Source organism: Zingiber officinale, chromosome 6B, assembly GCF_018446385.1.
Source record: "Zingiber officinale cultivar Zhangliang chromosome 6B, Zo_v1.1, whole genome shotgun sequence".
Taxonomy (NCBI): domain Eukaryota; kingdom Viridiplantae; phylum Streptophyta; class Magnoliopsida; order Zingiberales; family Zingiberaceae; genus Zingiber; species Zingiber officinale.
Genome location: NC_055996.1, coordinates 50,052,019 through 50,065,068, shown reverse-complemented (window position 1 = coordinate 50,065,068; position 13,050 = coordinate 50,052,019). Strand labels below are relative to the sequence as shown.

The 13,050-nt window shown below is 36.2% G+C and overlaps 1 protein-coding gene across 1 annotated transcript; it reads left to right on the top strand.

Moving 5' to 3' along the window:
* The first annotated feature begins 2,687 nt into the window (after window positions 1–2,687).
* LOC121990149 (calcium-dependent protein kinase 26-like) lies at window positions 2,688–4,618 on the top strand. The gene is made up of 4 exons (XM_042544359.1): window positions 2,688–2,833; window positions 3,551–3,666; window positions 3,990–4,157; window positions 4,516–4,618. The coding sequence occupies exons 1-4, from the start codon at window positions 2,785–2,787 to the stop codon at window positions 4,597–4,599; spliced, it is 417 nt and encodes a 138-aa protein (XP_042400293.1). The 5' UTR covers window positions 2,688–2,784; the 3' UTR covers window positions 4,600–4,618.
* The last annotated feature ends 8,432 nt before the right edge of the window (window positions 4,619–13,050 follow it).

Sequence of the window (13,050 nt, the reverse complement as noted above, 5' to 3'; positions counted from 1 at the left end):
ATTGTTCATAATATCATAGGCTGTTGGTAAATCTTGATGCTGATGTTGCAATACATTTGACATTGAAGCCAAAATGTAACACCGCGCCATCTCATATGCTTTTACCCATTTCCTATGATATTCAATCTCCTCTTGGGTAGATTCACCGGTAAGTGCTTCAGGACAAGGCTCAGTCAATACAAATTTATAGCTTTCAGCAGTAAGGACAATGTCCAGGTTCCTTTTCCAATCTATGTAATTAGGTCCAGTAAGTCTATTCTGTTGAAGTATGATGGACAGTGGGTTGAAAGTCATCCTAAGAATCACAAATCACTTTTGGTCAGAACTCTAAATTTAGAATAATATTGATTCCTCAAACAATACTATTTTAAATTAACCAACACCTCAAAACACCGTGAATTTTGTATGCCACGTTAGTGTGGACGTATACAAATTCAACATTTGTAAAAGGAGGGTTTTATCCCATTAATTTTATTATCTTGTCAACCTAACTTTTTGACAAATAAAATTAATAGTTGGTATCATTTGATCACACAAATAATAGCAGTGACTCCGATGAGGAGGATACTATTAGATGTGTCTAAGTGTATACCACTACTTGACACTAAGTCCATTAATAAGATTATGCCCCTTCCATTCGGGAAGATCACACGCTCTTAATTAACTTTCTATAGTCATCCAAAAATGGAAGTCTGTTCTAGTGATCCGCAAACAAGCTCATCCGTTATGGAGGAAGGCACTCAGAGCCAACGCGCAAGTTTGTTTGCATCACTTACAAACCAGTAATGGAGACCATGTGATTTACTTAAAATCCCCTCTCCCACTTAGTTATTTATAAATGAGGAATTTTAACTATGCTAGCCTACTAAACTTGTAAACTAACATGCACACACAGCACAATATAAAAGCAATAAATAGAAAATCTAATTTTCAACTATTATGGCTTTTGTCTCTAGTTGTCCTCCATGTGTTGTCATCCCAAGCTGCTGCCATATTTGGCCACCGCCACCATCTTGCTCCTAGTTCCGCTGCGCCTCTGGTCCTTAGAAGGTTCCACGCTTTGCAAGATTCGATCCATGACATAAATAGAATTTTACATTTTGATCCTATATTCCATAAAAGGAATGTACATGTATCTAGATCAAAATAAAATCCTAATAAAACTAAATACAACTCCTGCTGTATTTTAATACAATCATGCACACATATAAATGCCCTTGACATGTCCAAGGGTCCAATCACACATAATAATTAAAAGCCATAATAGTTGGATCCTGCATCCACAAAGTTAGCACATCCTACTATTAACTTGCCTAAATTATGTATGACATGTGCATAATTAACCTAATACCAAATACACAGAGGCAAAACCCTAGCTCTGATACCAATTGTTGGTTGCTACTCGGAAAACCTATAGGTTCCACTGTATAAAAATTTTGTACCAAGGTCTGAACCTTTTCCTAGCTACCATGTGTTCTTTTAAATTAAATTTTGGATCGCCTGCGGAACTTAACACGTTTGATCCAAAACTTAATCTATTTGTTCTTTTAGGTTTTGACTTGGATCTCCTGCGGAACTTAACACGTTCGACCCAAGTCACCTTAAGTTATTAATTCCATTAAATATTAATTTCCATAATTGGTTCCCAGTACTGACGTGGCGAGGCACATGACCTTCTTGGATATGGGAGCAACCACCACCGACACTACAAGAAAAACGTCATTCAACAACACTCAAACGACAATGGTTTTATACCAAACCGTTGTCTTTTTGCCTTTTAACAACGGTTTTAACAAAAACTGTTGTCTTTTAGTAATTTTTTTGGCCTATGACAACGGTTTTTAAAAACCGTTGTCTATTTATGTTTTTTTGGGGATACAACAACGGTTTTTAAAGGGTATGACAACAGTTTTTTAAAACTGTTGTCTATGTGCGCTTTTTTGGGATTACGACAACGGTTTTTAAAAACCGTTGTCTATTAAATGTTGTTAAATGCAATTGTTTTTTCTTTCGCCACTTTTTCTCCTTCGTCATTTGTCTGTTTTACGCTTGTTTTTTCTGTCTCTTTCCCAAAACCCTACTCTTCGCCGACTCCTCCTCACCGCCCTCTTCGTCGCCTCCCTCCTCACCACCCTCTTCATCGCCTTCTTTGCCGCCTCCCTCCACACCGCCCTCTTCGCCCCCTCCCTCCTCACCACCCTCTTCGCTGCCTCCTTCCTCGCCGCCCTCTTCGTCGCCTCAACTTTCGGCCTCACCACCTCCTCCTCGCGGCCTCTACTTTCAGCCATCTTCACTGCCTCCTCCTCCTCAAGCCTCGACCTTTCTCGTCCTCCTCCTCCTCCTCCTCCTCGTCTTCCTCTTTCTCCTCTCTCTGGGTTTGATAATTACTTAAAGTACATTGATTGATTGTTCCATCCATAGACTAGTCAGTTATCTTGAATGTGCTTTAGGTTAAATGGATCACACATTTTCTCATGTTTCGAGTCTCGAATCCATGTTTACAGGTTTCATATGGCTCTCATTCTGTGCACAGGCTTCTCAGTTTACCGTTTCCATAGCCCTTGTATTAGTAGTAAAATATTTGCCAATTTTCTTTCCTCAGATTCAGTATTTCTTCTTCACCAAACCTTTCTGCTTCATTTGATATTTTTATTCAAATAATGTTTCTTGACCATTCTTTGAACACAGCAAGGAATTTTTGATGCAATTTTGAAGGGAGTCATTGATTTTGAATCAGATCCATGGCCGTTGATCTCAGACAGTGCCAAAGATCTCATAAGGAACATGCTATGTTCTAAACCTTCGGAACGCTTGACAGCCCATCAAGTACTATGTATGCTATTTGCCAATCACAAATTAACTAGTGTTTCTTATCGATACCTTAGTTCTATTATGAATAATTTTTTGTGGATTGTGGAGTATTATGAATACACAGCATGGCCTTAGTTTTCATTCTTTATACAGTGATTTTGTTGGCAACTTTTCGTATTAAAGCATTAGTGGATCTGCTCTAGATTAAAAGATTTAATTGTCATATGCCAGTTGCCGCTAACCTTTCACTAAGCAACAGCAATAGTATGGCTCATGTGAATGTATTACTAATTTTTAAATTGAATATAATCCAGTCATCATATATTAATAAATTTGGGCATCTGAAACTTCTTCAGCATGCATAAACTAGACTTTCTTTTTTTTCTTCTTGTGTTTAGTCACCTTTGTGTAGTTTTCACTTGACAAAAGGGCTACTGTACCTGTTTCTTGTGAGAATTAGGCATCAAAAGATTGGTAACTTTTGTCATCTGATATTCTGATTGGAGTTTTACATTTACATTTACAGAGTGCAGAACTGCAGATCTTAATTTCTTGTCTTGGTTTGAGTAGGAAAGTTTTAGTTTTGGAGTAAAAGTGTTAAAGGCTTATGCTTGCAAGAATCAAGACCTAGTTGATTAGTCTATGGATGTTATCTAATAAATTCAATTATATTATACATTCAAATTTAAGTAAAATGAGTGTTATCTTGGTTCTGTGCTTACTGTTTTTCTATGGTCAGGTCATCCTTGGATATGTGATCATGGAGTTGCTCCTGATCGAGCACTTGATCCGGCAGTTCTTTCTCGCCTCAAACAATTCTCTGCAATGAATAAGTTAAAGAAGATGGCTTTGCGAGTGAGTTCACAACCTAAAATTTTCGTGACCTTTATTATTGGGATGAAGTTTCTTGTTGATTCCCATAAAAGTTTGCTCTATTTTGCATTGCTAGATTATTCAAACTTTACTTTCACATTTATTAATTAATTTATTTGATTTAACACTGCCACAACCCCTCTTTTATGATTAAGTACACTGGATGGATAGATATTCCAAAATTTGAAGAAAAAGGAATTAGATTATTCACAAGGGCTTTTATTTTTATTATAAATATTTCCATGGATGCTCTGTACAAGCCTAATAATTTTAGATTGTGAAATAATTTCTCTATTTTCTATCAGGTTATAGCGGAAAGCCTTTCGGAGGAAGAGATTGCCGGATTAAGAGAAATGTTCAAGGCAATGGACACAGACAACAGTGGGTCAATTACCTTTGATGAGCTTAAAGCAGGTTTCAGAAGATATGGTTCGACTTTAAAGGATACAGAGATTCGTGATCTTATGGAAGCAGTAAGACAATGCTACCTTGAAAGGAATAGCACAATTTGATAATTACTTAAAGTACATTGATTGATTGTTCCATCCATAGACTAGTCAGTTATCTTGAATGTGCTTTAGGTTAAATGGATCACACATTTTCTCATGTTTCGAGTCTCGAATCCATGTTTACAGGTTTCATATGGCTCTCATTCTGTGCACAGGCTTCTCAGTTTACCGTTTCCATAGCCCTTGTATTAGTAGTAAAATATTTGCCAATTTTCTTCCCTCAGATTCAGTATTTCTTCTTCACCAAACCTTTCTGCTTCATTTGATATTTTTGTTCAAATAATGTTTCTTGACCATTCTTTTTCTTTTTGAACTTCTTCAGTGCAATTGTTCCATTCGAATAGAATTTACTTTTGAAGATCTAAACTTGTGCCCTCACTTTAATCCTCTTTTGGAGTTCATCTGAAATTATGGAGAGAACATCTTGAACTTTATAATGCTCGGTACATTCTATTTAAAGATACCTTTTGATATACGAAGACTATCGCTTGTAGATTAAAGAGAATCAAGTTTTGTGCTTCCTTTGACATGTTAAACTACTTTTAGGCAGATGTGTACAACAGCGGAACCATCGACTATGGTGAATTCATTGCTGCGACAGTACATCTTAACAAGCTCTTAACAAGCTAGAGCGCGAGGAACACTTGGCGGCGGCTTTTTCATACTTCGACAAGGATGGAAGTGGTTATATCACAGTTGACGAGCTTCAGCAAGCTTGCAAAGAGCATAATATGACTGATGCTTTTCTCGAAGACATCATTAAAGAAGTGGATCAGGATAATGTGAGTACTATATTACATGATCTACATGCAATTCTATAGAAATCTCATTCCTTATAAATTAACAGAAACCAAAATTAAGTATTCTTTTGTTCATCAAACCTTGCATGCTCCTACTTGATAAATTTTAGTCGCTAATTTTTCATGGCCCTGGCAACAAGCTTATAGTGAACATATGCTTCCAAATCTGGGTCTCAACACAAAAACTAACAGAAAGTGACTTGGTCTTTCAGGATGGTCGCATTGATTACGGTGAGTTTGTTGCTATGATGCAAAAGGGTACCATGGGATTGGGACTCGGTCGGCGGACAATGAGGAATAGTTTAAACATAAGCATGAGGAATAGTTTAAACATAAGCATGAGGGATCACAAATGCCGTTGCAGTTGAGTGTTGTTTCGTTCTTACTCGTCCTTGTAAATCGATACAATATGTCTCGTTATTTACTTACATTTCTGTCTCTTCTCTTGCATGGGTTAGACGAAGGCCGATACTCCTACAAGTTCCACCGACTCTAAACCTGGGTAAGTTTCTTCTCTTATGCAGTGCTGTTTTTTGACAATTGATTTTTTTTGGAAATTGCAAAGGATTTCTCATGTTGAGTTGTTATTTTCTAAATTCATTTGTGGATTGGAAGAGACGTAGGACAGGGAGTTGTTACTCATTATAATCTTGGCCCAATCTGGAACATTGTGTTTATAATAACATCCACTGTCTAGTGTTTCCATGTCCCTTTTCCTTGTTGAAACTTTTATCCAGCAGGGCGCTAGTATTTTCTAACTCATATAAACATTTATTTGTTGAAGCTTCTGCTATTGTCAGAATTCTTGTTGATCAAAATCAATGGTATTTTGGTGCAAGTTACTCCAAGTATCTGTTGTCAGATTCATAAAGTGTTCTTATAATGTTGAAAGAAAAATTTATAATGTGGACGTAGGAAGTTTCAGAATATTTACTGAACTAGGGTGGAATCTGGAATTTAATTAAATGCATCATCATGTAGAGATGCTGATAAAGTGGACATGATTAGTCAGATCAGTAGAGCTTCTGGTGTGTACAATCGTTGTATGTCATATCTTAATTTGCCAACTTTATACTTATAAAATGTAAGATGGAGTATGCGCCAAAGGATGATATGTTTGCTTGTTTGTTGCTTTAGGCTTGTGAAGGGCATAAAGATACTGTTGCTTTACATTTGATTTCATCATGCCAGAAGTTTTTATTGTATGAACATGGAACATTAAAGTCCTTGAATGGCTAAGCACGCCAATGAATATTAAATTCTACAACAATTTTTGCAGTGTGATTGGTCCAATTGTTTTTGGACACAACAAAAACAACTAATGATCAACTAATGCTCTTCACTCTTCAGTCCTTACTAAAATGATTAAGATATTCTAAAGTTAGATTTCAGCCTGATGAAGAATATTCTTTGTGACTGTACAATAGTGCAAGCAGAGCAATTAAATATGCTAGTTGTTGTAAGATTTTTACTGAAAATGTGTGATAATACATATAGTTTGTCAGGAGTAGGTTTATTTGCTAAAATCACTCATTTTACAATTTAACAACATTTAGGAAGTGCATTTCTCGGTGCTCTAGCATTATGTTTAGGCAAACTTATGGAATTAATTTCTTTTTTTTTATCTAACAGAAGTGTCAAGTAATTATCTTTGCAACCTTTTATTCTTGGACTTTCGTTTACAAAGCCGGTTAGCAATAAAGCTTATCAAGTGTTTAATTCTTTTAGTATTTATTTCTTGATTGACCATAAGTTATGATGTAGGTTATTGAGGACATGTCTATACAAGTCAATGTACCTGCTCTAGCAATGGAAGAGGTAAAAATATCTTTTGGAGTTGTCTTTTAGTTTATGGTAAAAACAGTTTCGAGTCACTGAAATACAATGGTTTTGCAGGTTGCTCCATTGGCCGTCTCAGATGCGGCTATGCTTGCCCCTGAGGAGATTTTTCATGGAAAAGGAAACATCAAAGAAGAGGCAGAGTTAACAAAAGAAGAGAGGAAAAGGAGACGGGCCAACCAGAAAAGAAGATTTTCAAGATTGAAAGGTATCCTTTATTCGCTTATATTTATGGTTCTGCTTATTTTCATGCTTGTCTACAATCTGTGAATAATGGTCAAAAAAATTAGTGGCGAACTTGTGACAGACATGATCCACCACTTAGAATTACATAGTTCTTGTGCACAGGATTGTATAATTTCATTCTGCTCTTTTTAGGTGTCCTCAAGAGTATTGGGAAGAATGCCGATAAGCTAAAAAAATGAAGAGACTTTAACAAATTAAGGAGCACTAGGAGCTGCAATCCCTCCTCTTCACCGACATCTAAGTAGAAAATCTTGTGTTATATTGTTCTACCTTTGTTTTAATAGTGTTATCATTTTGTTGGTTGCTTATGAAATTTTGTTGGTTGCTTATGAAATTTCTTCAGAATGTTATAGATATTATTTTTGAATGTTAGAAAATTGTATATTAAATTTTATTTTGAAATTTAGTATTTTGAATGATTTATAATATTGGAAAATTGTGTATTAATTTTTTTTATTTTTTTTCTAAAAAAAACAACGGTTTTTCACCGTTGTCGTAGATAGTTTAAAACTGTTGTTGAAGACCCTGTTATTAAAGGTAGACGCTCAAAGACAACGGTGAAAAACTGTTGTCTTTGAAGGAAAAGACAACAGTTTTTCACCGTTGTAAAAAATGTTGTCTTTTCCTTCAAAGACAACGGTTAAAAACTGTTGTCTTTTGCCACCCCTTTTAACAACACGGCCTTTAACAACAGTTCAAAATGGCCTACGACAACGGTGAAAAACCGTTGTTGTTTGACTTTTTTCTTGTAGTGCGACTAGACAAAACTTTTTATAGAAAGCTAATATTTAATTTCCTAAAATAACTTTAAGTTAACCGAAAAGAACAATCAAATCACAAGGAAAAATAAAACAAAAGAACACAACATCGAAAACCATATTCGAAATACTAGAATCGTAAGCCTCTTGTATTTGGTATTATTTCCAAAAATAACTAGTATGATGCGGAAAGAAAAATTACTAGTTATACCTTTTAGAAAAAACTCTTGATCTTCTACCGTATTCCTCTTCTAACCTCGGACGTTATGTGGGAAACGATCCTCCGAGATGAGAAACCACAAACCACCTTCTTCTCCTCCTAGCTAGGTTCGGCCACAAAGAAGCTTTACCAAGGATGAAGAACAAAACACCAACCAAGCTCCAAGAGATGCAAGTTTTCTCTCCTTCTTCTTCTTCTTCTCCAAGTAGTATCCGGCCACCGCAAGAGCTTCAAGGGGAGAGAGAGGTTTAGCCACCACAAGAGGAAGAGAGGGAGAGGATGATGATGATGTCCGGCCACACCAAGGAACAAAAGAGGGACAGAAACAATAGAGGTTGTGTGTCATGAAGGCACCCTCACCCCTTCTTTTATATTCCTTGGCCTAGGCAAATTAGGAAATTTAATTACAATAAAATTTCTTTAATTTCCTTGACATGATTTAATTGAGAAAAATAAAATAAAATTTCCCCAATTAAATTCTAATGGTCGGCCATATCATGAAATCAAATTAGACAAGTTTCAATCAACAATTAAAACTTCTTAATTTGTTTCCGAAAATTTAAAAATTAAAATTTCTCTTTAAATTCTCTTCATGGTTGATAAAAAGAAATTTCCATAATTTTAATTTTACAACATGTGAATAATTTTTAAAGAGAAAATAAAATATCTCACCAATCTACAAATAAGGAAAAAGATCTAATCTCTTTCTTTAATCTTTTGTAGATCTTTTACAAGAGTGATAATTTAATTTTAATTCTCTTTAATAAATTATATCTTCCACATAATAAAAATTAAAATTAAAATTATTTTTTTAATTTAATTTGGCCGGCCCCTCTAGCTTGGATTCAAGCTAGGGTCGGCCACCCCAATTTATACCTAGGCCGGCCCTAGCTTGGCCGGCCCCCTTTGGGAGGGTATAGAAGGTGGGTATAGGTAGGTATAGTACTCTATAAATAAGAGGCTACGATAGGGACCGAGAGGAGAAATTGGTTTTGGTCTCCCGATAAAATTAAGCATCCCGTGTTCGCCCCGAACATACAACTTAATTTTATCAATAATAATCCATTCTACTAGAGAACTATTATTGAACTACCGCACCAATCCCAAATTATATTTTTGGGCTCCTTCTTATTATGAGTGTGTTAGTCTCCCTGTGTTTAAGATATCGAATGTCCACTAATTAAGTAAGTTACTGACAACTCATTTAATTAATATCTTAGTCCAAGAGTAGTACCACTCAACCTTATCGTCATGTCGGACTAAGTCCACATGCAGGGTTTAACATGACAATCCTTATGAGCTCCTCTTGGGGACATTATCAACCTAGTATCTCTAGGACACAGTTTCCTTCTATAATCAACAACACACACTATAAGTGATATCATTTCCCAACTTATCGGGTTTATTGATTCATCGAACTAAATCTCACCCTTTGATAAATTAAAGAAATAAATATTAAATATATGTGCTTGTTATTATATTAGGATTAAGAGCACACACTTCCATAATAACTGAGGTATTTGTTCCTTTATAAAGTCAGTATAAAAGAAACAACCTCAAATGGTCCTACTCAATACACTCTAAGTGTACTAGTGTAATTATATAGTCAAGATAAACTAATTCCTAATTACACTACGACCTTCCAATGGTTTGTTCCTTTCCATTTTGGTCATGAGCTACTGTTTATAATTTATAAGGTACTGATAACATCATCTTCTATATGTGACACCACATACTATGTTATCTACAATATAAATTAATTGAACAACTACAAACAAATGTAGATAATTTGACCAAATGTGATTCTTTATTCAAAACAAATGTTTACAAAAGCTTAGGCTTTCAGTATACACTCCAACACTATATATTATGAATTCAAGCACGAAAGATAGTATCCACTGATAGGCTCGAGTGAATGCGAGAGGAAATTTTGCACACTTCATGATAATACTTGACTATTGCTTTATCAAGGGTATCAAAGATAGGCTCGACCAATAGGAGAGGGTCATATTTATTATTGAAAACTTACAACATTGTAATGAAGCCAAATGATTATCACTGAAATATGATGTATTTGTTTGACAGAATTAAATAGCGAGACAGAGAACTTCTACTTCCCATGTATATCATAAGAAAGTACATTCGAAAAGTAATTACTCTCACTTCAAGGCTTTTTCATCATTACTTGACATAAATGACCGGTAGATGGAGTTGATAAATAAAAGCCCATTTGCTTGGGTCATAGCCATGCCTGAAATTGTATATATCCAAAGCCTTATACAAAATATATTTGATAATTAGGATGTTGAAACCAGATGTTTCATCTTTAATAATAAGGAGGTTAGCTCACTAATTCTAGGACTCCCAGACCAAGACGATGAAGTAAATTTATAGCAGTATGCAACCACCCCCCCATTATATCTTCAACACTTCAGTACTGTGGAGTGTACACAAAAGAAACTAGAGAATAAGATGATCAACCTCAGCAATAACCTTCAACTACTGAATCTGATACTGTCTTTTGCCAATTTTTAATATTGTATTTCTTTATTTGTGTTTTATTTATTACTACTAGCAATATATCTAGATTACCAGTACAATCATGAATTGATTGCCTAGATGATTTTGAGAATTTAGGTAGGTATAATGTAATTGTTGGATTTTTCGGACCGCGAAACCACGTTTTCGCGTCGCGGAAACCCCGAAAGCCCCAAAGCCAACGGATCCGTGCAAAGAAAAATTTTGAAAACTACGAATATAAGTTTCTAAAACTTAGATCTACTCCTAGATCTACATGGAAGAGATCTATACCTTCGATGCGTGCCTTTCGCGTATCCCGCTCGTCCAAAATGCCGGATCTCTAGACCGTCAAGCGTACGGTCCTCTAGAAGTATCCGCACGGACAACTTAGGTGGAGAAGACCTAAAAAAAGGTGTGCTAGCACCTTGATAGGTCATGGCAAGAAGAGGAGAGGGAGAGAGCAAGAAGAACTCAAGGAAGAAGAAGGAGGAATGAATGAGATTAACTCACAAAAATGAAACCCCTCCTCCTCTTGATGTGGCCGGCCACATTAAGAGATGTGTAACCTCCATGGAATGCCAAGAGTCACAACTCTTGGTAACTCCCATGAGGTGGCATCCTACTTAAGCAACCATGATGATGTGGAGCATCATCATTGGCCCAATCAATGCCAACTCACCAATGAGGTGGCATAATGTCAAGTCAAACTTGACTCTTCATCTTCCTCTCAAGTCAAGTCAAACTTGACTTAATCTCTCTCATGGTTGATCTAATCCAACCATTTAATTCAAGGCACTTTAATATAATGAATCTAATTCATTTAATTAAATTGATTCAATGAGTCATAATCCAAATTAGACTCATTAAACACATGAATCAACTTGAGTCTAACTCAATTAGCCCAATTAGGATTACTCTTAATCCAATTTGATTCATCAAATGAATCTAATCCTCTTGGTTCATCATATGAACATAATCTCCATCTAATTGTCCTTAGTGTGTGACCCTATAGGTTCTTGTAACATTGGCAATGCCCCTAAACCCATTTAGGAGCATAAGTAATGAGCGGTATCTAGCAACACATCATTACTACCCAATGTTACAAGAATGTTGAGATCCAACATCACCTTTGTGACTACTAATTGTGACTTCTCACAATATATGACAAGTGTCCTTCTATCTTAGACATCTAGATTGATCAATATGAGGCATAGATCGTGTCATCCTCTAATCAATCTAAATCTTGAACTCCAAGTAGACTCACTAAATCAAATGAGCTCAATATCCTATATTGACTCATTTGGGCATGGCCATGCACTTCGTGGTCTCACTCTATCAAGAATATCGATGCCACTCCCGTCATATAGGAGGGATAGATCCTATTTACATCACTCACATCCCTCTGCATAATTCGTTACATACCCAGTAATCGCCTTTATAGTCCACCCAGTTACGGGTGACGTTTGACGAAACCAAAGTACATAACTCCTTATGTAGAGATCTATGGTGACTTCAGGTCTAAGGACTAGTAGTCATACTAATAGCCACATGATAAAGTATATGACACTCATATAACGATCCATGATACTTTCTCATGGCGGGTCATTCAGTATACATTCTCTAATGTATACCCATGTGTCAACTTGATATCTCTATATCCATGACTTGTGAGATCAAGTCATCGAGTTGACCTACATGCTAGTCTTATTGCATTAACATTGTCCCTGAATGTTAATACTCGACTAGGAATGATTAAGAGTAGTGTTCCCTATATCATCTCACTATCAGTTCAACTAACCGATTGATATAGGTGAGAATTGTCTACTCAAGGACGTTATTATACTTAATTTATTTGGCACCAATACAAGTAAGTATAATAACCAAAAACCAAATGTCTTTATTTATATAGAATATGATACAACAAGTCCAAAATACAATCATCAAATGATTGGCTCTAGGGCTCTAGCTAAAACTCCCACTAGCACTAGTGCCAATCAGTGTAGGCTCTAAGCCCAAATGACCTAGTGTGGCCATCATTTTTCCTCTGTGCCAAAGCCTTGGTCAAGGGATCTGCGATGTTAGCCTCTGTAGGTACTCTACAAATCTTCACATCTCCTCTCTCGATGATCTCTCGAATGAGATGGAAGCGCCGTAGTATGATCTCTCAATAGGGTCAGCAATGCTAAGAACCACCCCAAGTTCAGTGATGAACTTGCGAATCCAAACTGCCTCCTTTGCTGCCTCTGATGCAGCAATATACTCGACCTCTGTCGTAGAATCAGCTACTGTGTCCTGCTTCGAACTCTTCCAGCTCACAGCACCACCACTAATGCAAAACACAAACCCCGACTGCGATCTATTGTCATCCTGGTCGGTCTGGAAGCTAGCATCACTGTAACCCTTTACAGCTAGCTCATCATTGCCTCCATATATCAAGAAATATTCTTTAGTCCTTCTTAAGTACTTAAGAATAT